Source organism: Typopeltis vanoorti, chromosome 25, assembly GCF_054136105.1.
Source record: "Typopeltis vanoorti isolate ZY-2024b chromosome 25, IOZ_Tvanoo_1.0, whole genome shotgun sequence".
Taxonomy (NCBI): Eukaryota; Metazoa; Arthropoda; class Arachnida; order Uropygi; family Thelyphonidae; genus Typopeltis; species Typopeltis vanoorti.
Window position 1 is genome coordinate 25,418,630 of NC_143573.1, and position 17,259 is coordinate 25,435,888.

At 35.3% G+C, this 17,259-nt stretch overlaps 1 protein-coding gene across 1 annotated transcript in view; it reads right to left on the reverse strand.

Annotated features, from left to right (window-relative positions):
* The window catches only part of LOC150092609 (inactive phospholipase C-like protein 1), a 571,653-nt gene that overhangs the window by 389,876 nt on the left and 164,518 nt on the right, over positions 1 to 17,259 (reverse strand). The window contains exon 10 of the mRNA XM_090414457.1: positions 6,323 to 6,408. Coding sequence (XP_090270583.1) covers positions 6,323 to 6,408 — 86 coding nt within the window. The remainder of the gene's footprint in view (positions 1 to 6,322; positions 6,409 to 17,259) is intronic.

A 17,259-nucleotide genomic window follows, 5' to 3' on the forward strand; every position in this document is an offset into this window, starting at 1 on the left:
TCCCGATGATTGGAGTAGAGCTCTCATAGTACCCATATATAAAAAGGGAAATAAAACTGAATGTGAGAATTACAGAGGTATTTCACTACTGAGTGTTCCTGGCAAGATCTATGCAAGTATACTTGAGAAACGGTTGAGAAGAATTGTGGAAGAAAAGCCTGGTGAAGAACAAGCTGGATTCAGGCCAAATAGAGGCTGTCAGGATCACATCTTCACTTTACGACAAATAGTCGAGAAAGCATGGGAATATAACAAAGATCTGTATTTAAGTTTTGTCGATTTGGAAAAGGCATATGACAAGGTGCCAAGAGAGAAGCTATTCAATACGCTGCAGTTATATGGTGTCAATGGGGCATTATATCAAGCAATACTTAGTCTTTATTTGAGTTGTGAGTCAGCCGTTACAAGTCTGCAAGTTTCTCTGACTAAATTGAATAGCTGTTGTAATAGATATGGTATGAAGGTCAGCAATAAAAAGACAAAGACAATGAAAATAGGCAGAATCATTGAAAATGTCAACTGTGTTGTGAATGGAGAACCTGTGGAACAAGTAAAACATTTCAGCTACTTAGGCACAATTTTTACTGAAGATGGTAAACTAAATATAGAAATAGACAACAGAATCAGCAAAGCTGGTATCGTGGGAAGTCAATTGAATAAATTCATATGGAATAAGAAAGAAATTAGTCGGAACACTAAATTAGCTGTATACAAGACTGTGTTCAAACCAATTTTAACTTATGGATCTGAGAGCTGGGTCAGAAGTAAAACACTTGACCAAAGACTAGAGACCGCAGATATGAGAGTCCTGAGAAAGATTAGAGGCGTGAACAGATGGCATCAATGGCAATATCATATTAAAAATGAGGATATTAGGAAAGAACTTGACATTGTCAGCATCCAGGAATGCGTTAGCAGAGCTAATCTCAGATGGTATGGTCACTTAAATAGAATTGGAGAGGAAAGATTAGCAAACAAGTGTTCTCTGCCAGGTTGGCAGGAAAACGACCCAGAGGAAGACCAAGATATAGGTGGATTGATACGGTACAAAGTGCCTTAGACGATAGAAATATAAGATCTGATAATGTTGGAGTCTTGACAAGTAACAGACTGATTTGGAGGAAAATTGTAGATAGGAAGTTAGTAATGATGTAATTTTTTCATGTAGTACTGTCATATCCTGTACACCCCTTGAGGGTACATGGCAGGAATTTGATGATGATGATGATGATGATGATGGGTTAACATAACTTTTGTTATGTTGATAAACTTTAGCATGGCCTGATTACTTGGTGTAGATGCTCAAGTATCCAAAATTTAAGTGATAAGGTAAATTTCACCTCAAGATGATGAACAGACAATATTTGAAAATCCTTACAAGATGACTGAACATAACTTTTTTGTTAATATAAACTGCATGGCTGCATTGCTTGAGGGATAAACCTCAGAAGTCTAAAATACTAATGGATGTGATATTCAAACCAAAGCATGTAGAATATGCTTAACTTCAGTAAAATCCAGTCAGTTTGCAACAACCAAATCCTCTTCACCTTGCACTGGTAGCCCTGGATATATCCCTAATTCTAAAACATTGAATTATGAGACTGCAAGTATACTTCAGAAAAAAGTAATAGAGACAAGTCAAGGTATGGATTCCATATTTCTCAGATGAAATGGCAAAGTTGCTATTGCATCTGTAAAATTAGGCACCATAAAGGAGTAGATGGGCTTCAATGCCTAACATAATGTCACTATTTATTTAATGGAAGCTGGAAGTAGCTAAAAATAGTTTGGACTCAGAGGCAAAAGGCTGGATTATTTTTTCCCGATTTCTTCTAACACACATTATGAGTGATCTTCAGAATTATGTCAGATGTCATGATTAAACCCAATATTTCTTATGGTTGAGTGTACAGCTATAAAACAATTATTTTAAAGACCAGCCTTAGATAATATACTGAAACAAAACTAATGGTAATGCTTTATTCCAGACTAGATGGTGAATGATCTTATTACCACTATTCTTCTCCATGTACTAGGAGGGAATGCAAGAAATGTGTGTGTGGGGGGGGATGATGAGCCTAGAGTTTCCAGAGGAGTTGGGTGAAATTAACCATTTGTAAAGAGTTCAGTAAAGCATTCATTTCTGTTTCCACACTCCTCCAAATTTTGATTCAAACACCCATGAAAAGTCATGCAAAGAGAAATGATTACATGTGTATAAAAGACAAAAATCCTAGTCTTCCACAGAATCATTACAGAAATATATGTGGCCTTAGTTCCAACTTCACTGTTTATTGCTTACTACTCATCTTTTTCCACATTAAACACTAATTCTTCTGTCTCAAAGGTGGCATCTGTGTATTTTCAATCTGTTGTACCATGTCAGTTTCCAACTGCACTGATGCAGCAGATAGAAATTCTGAGAACTCTGAATTACCCGGAGAACATATATCTTTCTCACTAGTATCCCATCTAAGTATGCTGTGTATGATATAAGCCCTCCAGGAAATTCAGATGACAATGTAGTTTTTTTTTCCCCTCCCACAGAGCAAACAAACACAGCCAAACTCAGCTATGTATTTCCTTGCATTATTATTATTACGTGACATTTCCAGGGAGTCCAAAGGCTCATCAAGGGAGGGCACCTACTCTACAAATCGCCATCTCCACCACTCAACCTCATCCACAAGCCGCCTCATCTACACCAACACCATCTACTGGCCGCCATCACCACTATTATTTTCACAGACAATCACAAACATCCATGCCCACAGCGGGATTTGAACCCGCAGCCTTTTGGCTGGAGAGCGGATACGCTAACCACTCAGCCAACCAGGCCGGCATTATATTTTGCTTGACATTATAAAAATGTCAAGCAAAATAATCTTTGCAACTTATGTACCTAATTGGAATATTGCTTTCATTCTTTCAATCTGAACATCTGTACTGATGTGTATCAATGAAACAGTTCTTACTGGTAAGGAAACATTCACCGAATGCTTTCCTATCAGATGTTTACTAATATTTCCTACCACCATTCCCCTTTAAATTCTCATCTCTTATTTACATACTCTGTGCTATGACCTCTGTTGCAGTGGCATATGGCCCTTCTTTCCTGAAAAAACAAAAAAACAAAATTAACTACAGCATACTCATGATTTAAGTCTCAACTTCTACAAGAGAAACTAGATGGTGTTTATCAATAAGATGTGATCACATATCCTAAATAAGATCAAAACATTTCTAAATACACTACCTGGCTTTTATATTCAAAAATTTAAAGAAACAATACAAAATGCAGAAATTTAGTAAGAGAGAAAGAGGTGATCACTAATGTGTGCAGAGTTACAAAGGGGACACATTGGAAAACACAATGTTCACTGAAGTTTAGTTAATTTCTAATTACCACATAGGTTTTGTATAATTTTTGAAATGGTTCAAGTCACCTTGTATATAGCAAGGAATTTTGTCAGCCTGATTGGTTAGCAACAAATTTTGCTAGCAGTATGTTCAAGTGGATAGCATCTCTACTCTCCAACTAACAGGCTGTGAGTCTGAATCCCAGTATGGCATGGAAGATGTGAATGTCTACCATCATATCTTTGCCAGTCAAGAACAGTGTTCTTCCCAAAGAAGGAAGATGCATCTGTATCCTCTGACTACTATACAATTACATTTGCTCCTGTTTTCTTACATCTCTTTCATAAAGTGTAAGCCAAACGTCTGCAATCATACACATGATTTTAGGCAGAAAGCCTTCATCCCTGTGGATGGCTGTACTGAGAATATCTTCATTCTCTTCTCTCTGAATCCTGATGCCAACTTCAGCCTTTCTTTATGGCATCTCTGGACCTGCAAAAGGCCTTGATAGTATCTCCCTTCAAGCTCTGTCTATTGCAGGCTGTCCAGAAGCTTTTCTCATTTGCACATCAGAAATTTACTCTGCAAATTCCCTTACTATCACCCTGGGCTCAAAATCAACATTCATCCAACAGTTAGGGTGTACACCAAAGAGATCTCTCTCTCTCTCTCTCTCTCTCCTATTTTCTTCAGATGTGTCATTGATAAGTCTCTTTCTTCACCCTCATCCAAGCTATATTGGCTCTTGATAGAACCACTGCTAATGTATGGCATTTGCTGCTAATGTTATACTCACAGCCTCTACTAGAGAAGGCTTGCAAGAACTCCTCAACCAAGCAGTCGACTTCTTTCAAGTTTGAGCCTTAAACATCAACATGACAAAGTATGCTTTCTCTTGTTCTCTCAGGTGGAGGCAAGAAATTATTATTATTATTCATGACAACTCCAAGGAGTCCGAAGACTCATCGTAGGAGGACACCTATTGTACAACTCTCCGTCTCCACCACTACACCGAACCTCTACCACCAATCAACAACATCAGCGCCATCTACTGCTCACACCACAGTTAGTATTTTTTGTCTGCAAATTGAGTGTGTTCTGAAGGGCCGATTTGTCTGTATGCAGGAAGAAAAACCCTGCTACCTCCATATGAGATTGGCTAATTCACTTTTGATTGAAAAAGTCCATATAAAGATTCCTCCCATCATGACGAGAATCGAACTTAGACCTTTTCCAATCAAAGGGCGCAACGTACCGTCGTTCTTCCAATTGCGCTACAAAGGTGCTTGAAGGTTAAGAGTTTTCCCTGTGTGTGTCATGCATTCTATCTCAGTTCTGCAGGAACGGCGATATCTTGGTGTACTCTTCTCTCTGACAGGCCGTTCCTCTATCCCATCTACTCTAGGAACTTTTTTTCTTCTGTCTCTCTCTGTAAAGCTCCACTTAAACCTCAACACTTATTCTGAATATTCCCTTCTTTCTAGACTCTACCATACAGCAGATGACTATCCCTGGTTCCAATGCTGTCAGTCAAGAACAGTCAAGAAATAAGACGTGGCTTCAGTGGGCACGTGATCACCAATGCTGGACAGCTGTCAAATGGAAAAATATTGCATGGTCTGACAAGTGTCACTTTGTATACTGTATCAGTATCAGAATATAGCAGCAACAACATGAAGCCATGGATCCTTCCTGCCAAGTAGCAACAGCTCAGGCTGTGGCAGGTGTAATGGTTTGGGAATGTTTTCTTGGCACACATTAAGTCCCCTGATACAAGTTGACTACCATCTGAATGCCACAGTCTATCTTAAAATTACCACTGATCGTGTTCACCCATTCATGGCTGAAGTTCACCCATTGTCAAATGAATATTTCTAGCATAACAATATGCCATGTCACAAAGCACAATAGCATATTGAAGTGGTTCAAGGAACATGAAAGTGAGTTTCCTATATTTTGGTGGTCAGCTCACTCGCTAGACCTCAATTCAATAAAGCATCTCTGGATTGAGATGGAACAAGCAGTTTGCAGCAATACCATGCCACCATCCAATCTGCAATAACTAGGTAATGCTATTGTGACAGTATAGACAAATATCCCAGAGAAACATTTTACACACTTAGTTGAATCAATCCACAGAGAATACAGGCCATTCTTAAGGCAAAAGGGGATCCCACTCATTATTAAATGCTGGTCCTAATAAATGGCCACTAAGTGTAAAATAGTTATATAGTTTTAAGAAAAACTGAGGTGCTCTTAACTACTGACCTGAGTTAGTGATGTTAATTTGCATTGGGTACTTTTTTCATGTCTGTCTTTCTCATCAGTATTCTTATTGTTTCTTGTTCTTATCTTCTAACATACAAAGTATTGCATGTTGCAAGCACATATATTTCTCAAACTTATCTTTACTTAATGAGTCTACTACTGAGTACATAGCACACCATAGCACCTTGATGCCAATTCTTAGAATTCTTACTGTAATGCTAAAAATATTCAAATTAACTGAAAGAGGCACCAGTAATCCATATTAATCCTACATCAACAAAATAGAGAATAAAATATTAGGATATTAATTTGGGTCTCTTAGAAGACAGAAATATAAGATCTAATAATGTTGGAGTCTTGACAGATAACAGATTGATTTGGAGGAAAACTATAGATAGGAAGTTAGTGGTAATGTAAGTTTTTCATGTAGTACTATCATATCCTGTATCTTGCAACTATTAGGTTGCAAGATACAGGATATGAGTTGCAACCAAATTGCTGGCATGTAACCCTTGAGGGTACATGTCAGCAATTTGATGATGATGATGATGAATTTGGCTCTGTTCACATCATAAATGAAATGAATAAAGTGCCAAAGTTCCAAAATTAAAAATCAACTATGACCAAGAAAGGTAATTTCTTACAACAGTATATAAAATAAAAGAAATCTCATCATGATCGTAGCACTAACCTTTTATGCAGCGGCATCCCATTTTAAGAGCAGAAACATATCCTTCTACACCTGAAGGTCCTTTCAATTGATCTTCTAGTAAATATCTATAATAATCATTGATAAAATAAATAAATATTGTAAAAAAAAAATAGAATTAAGCAACAAAAGTGAATGCTATCAATCTTTACATTTTCTTGCAGATTTTTTTTTTTCTGAATTTGATAAAGTTTAAAAATTTAATGCTTAAAAAAATACCCTTAAAATTTAATATATTTTTATTCATTGTGCTTATCTACAGGTTGGATAAATTTCCCTCTATAAAAGAAAGCTTTAGTTTCCAAAAGAAGATCCATTCACTTCAATCAGAGATAAGCTAACTTAGACTCTTCTAGACAAACCTTGAAAAGTCTTACTATCTATGACAGGATTGAGACCAGGTTGTTATTATAACAGGGTAGATATAACTTTGCATCTACGCCTAATACTTACAAGGTTAACCCTATGACTGGTAAAATCATGCAGCAAATACATTAATATCAAAATATTCATCATTAACAATGCTTCAGGAGTAGCTATAAAATTCAACACTAACAGGTTATTTCAAATAGGGTGATGTAGGAAAACTTCAAAATGGAGAATAGCCCATTGAGACTTATTTGTGCTTATAGTCCCACAGAAGGTTCTACTAAGAAAGAAGTGAAGGATTTTGAATAATCAGACAAAGAAAAAGGAAAATCTGCTCCTACTTTCTGGTCTAAAACAGAAGAGCAAGAAATTAACAACCATGTTCCAGCATATAAAGATGTGCAGAAATTCACATGGAGAGAAGACAATAAATACGAAAACTCTAATTGAGTATGTTTTTGTTGTTAGTCATATCTTTCCAAAAGTTCAGGATACAAGCGTACATAGAGAGAATTTAATATAGGAAATTATCTTCACCATTTAAGTTTAGAACAGGATTAAAAGTGAATATCATACTGAAAAAAAAAAAAAGAATATGTAAGAAAGTTTTAAAAGAATTCAAAGTCAATCAGCCTTCAAATGCGAGCTGTAGACTCAAAAAAACAAATATTATTGGGAAAAAAATGACTTAGAAAACAAGAACCAAACTTTGGAGAATCAGTGGAAAACTCAAAAGAAAGGAGTATTGATTGATTCATCCAACGATGCATACAGTGAAGTTGTTTTACTTACTATTATAATAACAGAATTAATTCATGTAAAATATTCTTTATTTGTATAATTTTCGCTGAGTATCACAGGCGTCATCAGTACAAGTACAAAGGCTAATTAAACAATAACTGATATATTCACAAAGAACCACCTAAGTAGCTAAAGTTAAATTTCCTAAATTTATCTTGAAAAAAAATATATATAATATAATATAATATATATATATATATGTGTGTGTGTGTGTGTGTGTGTGTATACAATTACAAAGTTAGGAAAGATTTGCTGATTTATAGAGTACTATCTCCCATAAAGGGGAAAGATGTAGACCATTGAATCTGTTTAGGTTAGGGGAGTGAAGTAATGCTTCACATGTTTCTTTGTAAAGCCGTTCCATGAGGAACCGACTTTTGTGTTCTTTTTCCAATGAACTCTATGTCTAGTGCTAATGGCATGCTCTGCAAGTCCAGACTGTTCAGGTTCAAAGTACTGAATATATGACTTCTTCTAACCAGATAAGAGCAGATGATCTTGTTTGTCCGAAATATAACCCACAAGAGCAGGGAATCTGGTAGGCACTTGGATAGCGGAGATGTGGAAGCTTGTCCTTTGGAGGCGTGAGGAATGTAGAGATTTTTCTGATGGGTCGAAAGGCAACACTAATATTTAGTGTTTTTTAACACTTTAGCTATGTGTTCATTAACGCCTTGCACATAGGGGATAGGTATACGTGTTATTTCTTCTGTAGTAGAAGAGGATGCTGAAACACGATTACACAACGCTCTTTTTATGAAGGAATTCTTATAACCATTGGATAAGGAGGAGGAATTAATATACTGTAATTCTTTTTGTAATAGTTCTTCTGAAGAACAAAAGGAGTGGGCCCTAGAGTATTCTATAAATCAGCAAATCTTTCCTAACTTTGTAATTGTATATATATATATATATATATATATATATATATATATATATATATATATATACACACACACACACACACACAAATATTTTTTTTTGCTTTTGTTTCAAAATAAATTTAGGAAATTTAACTTTAGCTACTTAGGTGGCACTTTGTGAATATATCAGTTATTGTTTAATTAGCCTTTGTACTGATGATGCCTGTGATACTCATGTGAGAATTCTACTGAAAAAGAATATTTTACATGCGTTAATTCCGTTTTATAATAGTAAGTCATATGTCTACTCACAGTATTTCCTTACTGAAAGTGAAGTTGTTTACCAGGACAGAAAAACTAGAAGATCATGGGAGGTGGAGGTGGAACATTAAAAAGCATATCAAACGTTTCTGTATTCTCTCAAGGTCAGCATATGCCTTGAGAGAATACAAAGAAAAAGCAAGAAAGCTAAACTATGATTTGTAAAAGTATTATTATTATTACGTGACACCTCCAGGGAGTACAAAGACTCATCAAGGGAGGGCATTTACTCTACAACTCTCTGTCTCCACCAGTCATATCCACCAACTACAACTAACCACAACTAACACCAATGTCATCTACCGCCCATCACCACTAATATTTCCACAGACAATCATAAACATCCATGCTTGTGGCAAGATTTGAACCCGCAGCCGTTCGGCTGGAGAGCAGATATGCTAACCACTCAGCCAACCAGTATCTAAACATAATATAAAAAAGTGGCAAAATGTCCTGAATACTATTGAAAAAAACTTACACTTAATGGGGGAAAGAGTATAAATGGAATGCAAGAAGAGAAAGACATAAGAAATCAAGATAATGATATTTTGGATGTCCAGAGTAATTACTTTGAAAGACAAAAGAAAAACAGTGACAAACATTTCTCTTTCTGTCACCGTTTTTCTGTCATATTCTAGAGAAAATATAACTGGAAATATAAAGCAATACATCACTAAATTCCCAAGCACAGTATATTATAACAGAACTATATGAAACGTTCATATCATTTACTTAAATATAAAGAGCCAACAGGCTTCATTTCGGTGATATAAACATTATTTAATGCAAGTAGTCCTAGGACTACTTGCATTAGCTCATGCTAGTAATCGCCGATACTTTTATAGTTTATTATACTATATTTGGCATGAAACTCTCTGATTCCAATCTTTGAGTTTCTTATTCGGTTTTAAAACAATGTGGGATTTAATTTAATATCCCCTTAATTTAAATAATGTTCATATCATTACTAACTTCCTAATGGCAATTTTCTTCCAAATTAATCTGTTATCTGTTGAGATTATAATTATGACAAAAAACAACGGGGGCCTTGTTTAACCGGGCGACGCCCCAGCCAGCATGAAATTTTGTCATGTTGTACCATCATTTTTTATTTTGGTTTAACCAATAAGAATACAATTTGGTCGGCTAAATCCCAAAGTGCCAGCCCATCCTTGTTCGTTCAGTATCCAGGTAGATACCCCACAGGGTGCACCACGAGAAGGTGAGGATTGGAAATTAGGTCAGAAGTCCTGGTCGGTTCTCTGCATTCCTTTAAAGGCTATGTGGAGGTCTCCTCTCAGTTATACAGCTTTGACCCTTAAGCACCCCTAAAGCATAACAAGGATTAGTATTGAAGTTTTGTAGATCTGAACAAAGAATATGAGATACTCTCCCACCGAAAAAAAGTTTACAAAATGCTGTAGTTATATGGAATAAATCTGACATTACTTGGAGCAATGCACAGTACATATATTTAAGTTGCAAGTCAGCAGTTAGAACTGAAATAGCAGATATATGGAGATTGATGTAAAACAAGGCATAAGACAAGAAAGTGTACACTATCTCCACTCTTATTCATTTATATGGATCATATTGTGAAGGCAACTGGCATTAAACCTGATATCAAAATTGGAGATATTAAATTCAGTTCTTACTTTATTGCAGATGTTATACTCCCAAATAAATTCAGTACAAGTCCTCATTAGTATTTTTTTAATTAACCCCTTCCATATGATGACTCCACTGTCAATGTCACAGAAAGTTTTTGATACTCTGTGATAGAGCCTCCGGAGCTCAGTTGGGTTTTTGATGGAGTCCAATGGTTGGAAAAATCCTAGGTTTGAATCCATTCTATTCATGAAAGTATCTGTAGAACAGGCATAAGACAGAAAACGAACATCTGAGAGGGACTGAAGTGTGTGTGTGTGGGGGGGGGATCATTAATTAAGTGGACTGCCATCTTCTGGATAGCATGAAGCAATCTTAGAGAGGATTTTGGTGCATCACCCCAAATGTGTGAGCAATATTCCATGGTTGGTCAGATTTGGAATTTGTATAGAGTTAGCAGCTGTGTCACAAAGCTACGTCCTTATGACAGGAAAAATTGAAGATGTAGGTCAGAGGTCTTTAGATATCTGGGTATTACTGAAAGTTAAGGGAAGGGATGTGAGATCTTTCTTTGTAAAAAAAAAAGGACAGGACTGAGTTTTGGGGGCATTGAAGTGTAAAAGGTTGTCTTTATTCTACTGAAATGCAGCTAAGAGACTGGAGTTCAGGACAATGGTCATGGTGAATCCTAATGGTCTAACAATCGAGCACTACAAAAGTTAATCAAAATGAGAAATGGAGTGTACTGTCATCTGCAAAGCTATGGATGGGATTCGAAGTAAGTCATATATTGGAAGAAGACAATGGGTGAAAGTACAGAACCCTGGGAGCATTCCTGCATTGGTGTGGAAATCTGGGGAGAGGAAACCATCCACCAATAGCATCTAGCACTGTTAAGCAGTGAGAAGCTGTAATCCAGTTGCAAAGGGTGAAAGATAGACCATAGGATGGCAGTCTACTGAGAAGAGCTCTCTGTCAAACCTGATTAAATGCTTTTGAGATGTTCAGAGCAACCACCAAATTTGTCCATAGCTTGAGTTCAAAAGTGGGTAAAAGCTAGAAGGTCAGCTGCTGATCATGAGTGTCAAGATCCATGCTGCTGGGTCAATGATTAAGATGACCCAGCAGCATGGATCCTAGTGCAGGAGTTGGTTGTTGATGACCTTCTCTTATATGACTATTTTAGAGAGAAAAGAAGTAAGAGCAACTGGACGTTTGAGTAGTTTGTTGGCTAATTTTTATCACCTTTCTTTGGAACAGGCTGGATATGAGTTGTTTCCATGCTGTAGGGTGGATATCAGTTGAACAGGACTTATCAGAAATTTGATCAAGACTCATGAAGATTACTAATGAAAAGTTTTATTTAAAAGAATAACTATAAATTTTTCAAAAATTTCCATTGAAGATATATCAAAGAGATGATAGGTGTTTGTTCTGAGGCACACATTTTTAACACAATAGGTGGGATACTATCAGGAGTGGATGTGTCGTGTTCAGGTCATTAAGGATACTTCAGATTTCTTTCTGAGAGTAAACTATGCATGACATGAAGCAAGCAGTTCTTGGTAAAGAATAAGTAAAGCTGGTATGGTAAAGAGCCAAATGAAAAAATTTATATACTGTGCAACCACAGATGCTCAACCCCTCAACACTTCTGCACATGTCAGAAGAAGGCGAATCCATTCTGATAATACGGTAATCAATGCATTTTGTGGGATGAGTGTTTATTATTATACGTCGGAAAATTAGCTTTTCTTTTATGAAAATTCCAGTTTTTAAAGTAGTAACTATTTTGCTTATACAACAGTTGGAAACTTACATATAAAGCATGTGATTTAGTATGTTAGTAACGAATTTGTACATTGCTTTATTCCTTTCTCCCCTTCAACATGAACTGACACTTCTTGGTATGTTGCCAAACTAGGGTCTCATATCTGAGGTCGGACAGTAGCATATAGTCAAATTAGTCAAAACAGTGAACTAGCAGTATACAAGACAGTGTTCTCACTCATTTTAATTTATGGATCTGAGAATTGGATTCTGACATATAAGGCTAAATTTAGAGAAAAATTAGTAACAGAAAGTTAGTAATAAGGGAAACAAATCACACAGAACTATCACAGTATCTTATAGTCCTTTCCCTCCCCCCACTCCTTTAAAGCTACATATTAGAAATTTGACCAAGACTCATGAAGAAGATTACCAATGAAAAGTTTTATTTAAAAGTTTTTTTTTTTTAATTTTATTTTAAAATTTTCCATAGAGTAGAGACGGCAGATATGAGTTTTGAGTAATTAGAAGAGTGAAAAGAGAGATGGCTGGAGTGTTATGCGATAAGAGGGTGCCGATCAATCTGAAAGGCAAAATCTATAGGACAGTAGTGAGGCCAGCTATGACGTATGCTATAGAAACTGTGGCCCTGAGTAAAAATAACATCAGGCAGGATGGAAGTAGCAGAGATGAGAATGCTTAGGTGGATGTGCGGTGCGACCAGAAAGGATTCTGAGAAATGACTATGTGAGGGGAACAGTGAAAGTTACGAACTTAGGAGCGAAGATACAGGAGGCAAGGTTGAGATGGTTTGGTCATGTGATGTGGAGGGAGGACGAATATGTGAGAAGCAGGGTCATGCAGATGGATGTTCAAGGAAGGAGGAAGTGTGGGCAGCCAAAAAAGAGATGGAGGGAGCTGGTAGAAGAGGACTTGAGGATGAAGAACTTGGATGTGGTGACAGCCCAAGACAGGAGGATGTGGAGGAGACTCATCATCAACAGTGACCCCACTTAAGTGGGAGAAGCTGCAGAAGAAGAATGAAAAGAGGACATCAATGAAAGAAGGTATTAGGAACTCAACATTGTTAGTATTCAAGAACTTCTGAGCAAAGATAATCTAAGTTGGTTGGTTACTTAAACAGAATGAAAGAGGAAAGGTTAGCAAAACAGCTATATGATGCCATAATGGCAATAAAAACACCAGAGAGGATGACCAAGATCTTCCATGTGAATTGATGAAGTTAAAATTACTTTATGAGACTGAAATATAATATATGACTACTTTAGAGAAAAATTAGTAACAGGAAGTTAGTAATAATGGAAAGAAATCACACAGAACTAGCAACAATATGTTATAGTCCTTTGTCTCCCCCCCTCACCCATTTAAAGGCACTTATCAGAAATTTGATCAAGACTCATGAAGAACTAATGAAAAGTTTTATTTAAAAGAATAACTATAAATTTTTCAAAAATTTCCATTTATTTTCATTTCGCCTACTTAATTTATAAACCCTATAGTACCGATTAACAGTACTGATTTTAAAGGTAACAAGATGAAACTGAACAACCAATTTTGATGGTTACTCTTGCAAATTTGATGACTGCAATATTTTAATTCATTCTCACAAGGAACCAAGAAACAAAGTAAATATTCTGTACAATAACTAGATGCTAAGTAAAGATACCAAGTTTCAATTAACTAGTAACACAAGTTAATTGAAAACTGGTTCTTGAAAACTGGTCATGCTACACTGCGTTGCCATTTATTACCAATGCTTTTCATTTATAGGATTATATGTTAAATATAGTGCTGAACTTATTCTTCCAAAATGTTTAAAAATAATGTGGTTGGAATGTTTATTAAGAAAGCAAAAAGTTTTTTTCCATGATAAAGCTTATTTTAGAGATTACTGTGCTGTTAAATAATTTTTAACTGTGCTGTTAAAAATTATTTAACATATATATATTATATATGTTAAATAATCAGCATATTAATTATTAACATATGTTAATTAATAATAATGTGTATATATATACACACACAAAGTAAGATACACTGCACATTCAAGATGCTAAGAGTTAATAAAAAAAAATAATAAAAAAATAAGTAAAAAATACTTTGATTATAAACAATTACATCTTGTATTTTTAAGAACAATACAAGACCCCTGCAACCATTACATCCCAAGATAAAAACAGGGAAGAAGAGTTTGAAAATGCATCAAGGCAAGGTATTGCTAGTGCAATAAATGACGTTGCTATCTCACACACAAATGGGAGGATATTAACAGATGAGGCCTTTCTAAGATGTGGAAGTAAATCTTAAGAATAGCAACATGAAATGTCAGAACATCGTACAATCTGGAAAAACTTGACAACCATCTCCAAGAAACAGAAAATATTAGAATATAAATTATGGGACTTAGTGAAGTAAGATGGAAAGAAGCTGAAAAATTCAAAAGCAACAACCATACAATTCAGGTGACCAAATTGTGTAGTAATAGTGATGAGGAACAACAACTGTATGCTGGGTTACTGGCCCATTAATGACAGAATAATAATGGTGAAACTTGCAGCCAAACCTTTTAAGATAGTCATAATTCAAGTATATGCCACTACTACAGAACACCAAGAGAATGAAAATAATGAATTTTACAAGCAAGTTCAAGACAATTTCCACCACAAAATCAGATGACGTATTGCTAATAATGGGAGATATGAATGCCAAAGTTGGATCAGAAAAAAAATCTTCAAGATGCATGGAACATTATGGATTGGGTCACAAAAATGACAGAGGAGACAAACTTATCCAGTTTCATGAAGAAAATTGCTTGTGATAATTAACACAGTGTTAAAACAACATCCAAGAAGAATTTACACCTGGAAGAGTCCAGGAGACCTAACAAAAACCAAATCGATAACATCATGATAAGGGACATCTCGTATTGTTAAGAACAATGCAAGACCCCTGCAACCATTACATCCCAAGATAAAAACAAGGAAGAAGAGTTTGAAAATGCATCAAGGCAAGGTATTGCTAATGCAATGAATGGTGACATTCAAAAATTGCGTTATACAATTTTTATAAGCAAGAGATATCCAGGAGCAGACATCAACTTGGATCACAATCCAATAGTGGTAGCAGCAAGTTTAAATTAAAAAACATAAAAAAGAGCGAGTCAAGTCCAAAATATGATACTAGTATTCTTAAAGAAGCCAGTATAAAGGATGAATTTGCATCTGAATTCAATAAAAATGTGAATAATATACTTAGTAAGATAAGTGTAACAAAGGAAACAGTTCAACAGAACTGGGATGTGTTCAGAACAAACACCCACGAAACGTAAAAAAAAATATATATTATCTAGAACTGAAAGGAAACCATGGATGACTAAGGAAATACTCAATACGATGGAAGAAAGGAGAACACTGAAGAACATACCAGATTATAAGAGAGTGAACAAACTCGTAAAAAAAGAATGCAGGAAAGCGAAGGAAGCCTGGTATGCAGAAAATCTCAGAGAGATAGAAGAACTGGCTAATACACACAAAGACAGAGACTTATACAATAAGATAAATGAACTAACATATAAGAAAGAAAAAGCATGGGAAGTAATATCTTAAAATCACAAAATGGTAAACATGGCAAACAAACATGAAAGAAAGGACAAAATGGTAAATCTATCATTAATAAGGAGGAAATACTAGGAAGATGTCAAGAATACACAGAGCAACTATACTAGAAGAAAAACTTAACACAAACAACCTAGATGACAGTGATATTCTTGTAGTGAAGTATATAATGGAATAAAGTGATTAAAGGACAAGACAGCAGGAAGCAATGAAATCACAACAGAAATGTTAAAAGGTCTCAATAATATAGGCATACATGCTTTGACAACGGTATGCAACCAAATTTACAATGCAGGATATCTACCAAAAGACCTGAGACACTATCTTCATACCCATTCGAAAAAAGCACAATGCTACAGAATGCTCAGAGTATAGAACAATTAGCATAATGAGTCATGCTGCTAAAATACTACTAAAAATTGTTCTGCAAAGAAACAAAAGAAAATTCAATTGGGAAATAGGGGAATATCAATTTGGATTCAAAGACAAACATGGAACAAGATTTTGTATTTTCACTCTAATAACAATAGAAAGATATCTTGAAAAAAAGAGACATTTATATATGCTTTGTAGATTACACCAAAGCTTTTGATTCAATCAACCATATGAAACTGATCAAGTGCCTCAATAAAATCAGAGTGGATGGAAAAGATATAAGGTTGTTAACAAATCTATACCAAGAGCAAACAGCAGCAATAAAAGTTGACAATAGGATGTCTAAAGAACATTTACAATTCAAAGAGATGTATACTGAAGAAATATACAAGGAAGTTGAAAACATAAAAGGAGTATCAATAGGAGAAAACAGCAAAAACAATCTAAGATATGCTGACAATACAATTCTATTAGCTTCTTCTTCCTAACATGGATTTTAGGCCAAGTGGCCTGTTCCAGTCTCATGCCATCTCTTTGTTGGTCTTCCAATTCTTCTTTTTCTACTTATTTTGTATCTGTATAACACTTTTGGTAGTCTGCTGTTGTCCATTCGATTTAAATGTTCTAGCCATTTTTGTTTATACTCAGTTCTATTGGCAGAAAATAAAAAAGACCTAGAAAATCTAATCAACAAAGTAAGAGTTATGAGTAAAGAATATGGTTTGTTTTTTAATCCCAAGAAAACGAAGACCATGGCAATAACCAGGAAAAAGGCAACATTTAAAATTGATATCAAAATAGATGACATACCTGTGTGTGCATATGTTATATATACCTGCTATCAGAATTTTATCAATATAGTTGAGGAATCCTTATATAAGCATTATAATGAACTTGCAGAGTTGTATATGGAGGTGAAGGTGTATATACCAGTGTATTGTGCCTATGGCAGTATTTGTAGATTCTCAGTTAAATGTTTCTCTGAAGTATGTGTTTATATTTTTGTGTGAGGTATTTTTATTTGGTATAATTGGTTTGTATTTGACATAAGATTGTATGAGCCATTAAGCCTAATGTTACTATTGTGGTAGTGATGTTATTAAACCTAATATTGCTATTGTGATCGCATGGTAGTTGTTAAGCCTAATCTTGTCATTCTCTGAGCATGTGTACTTGG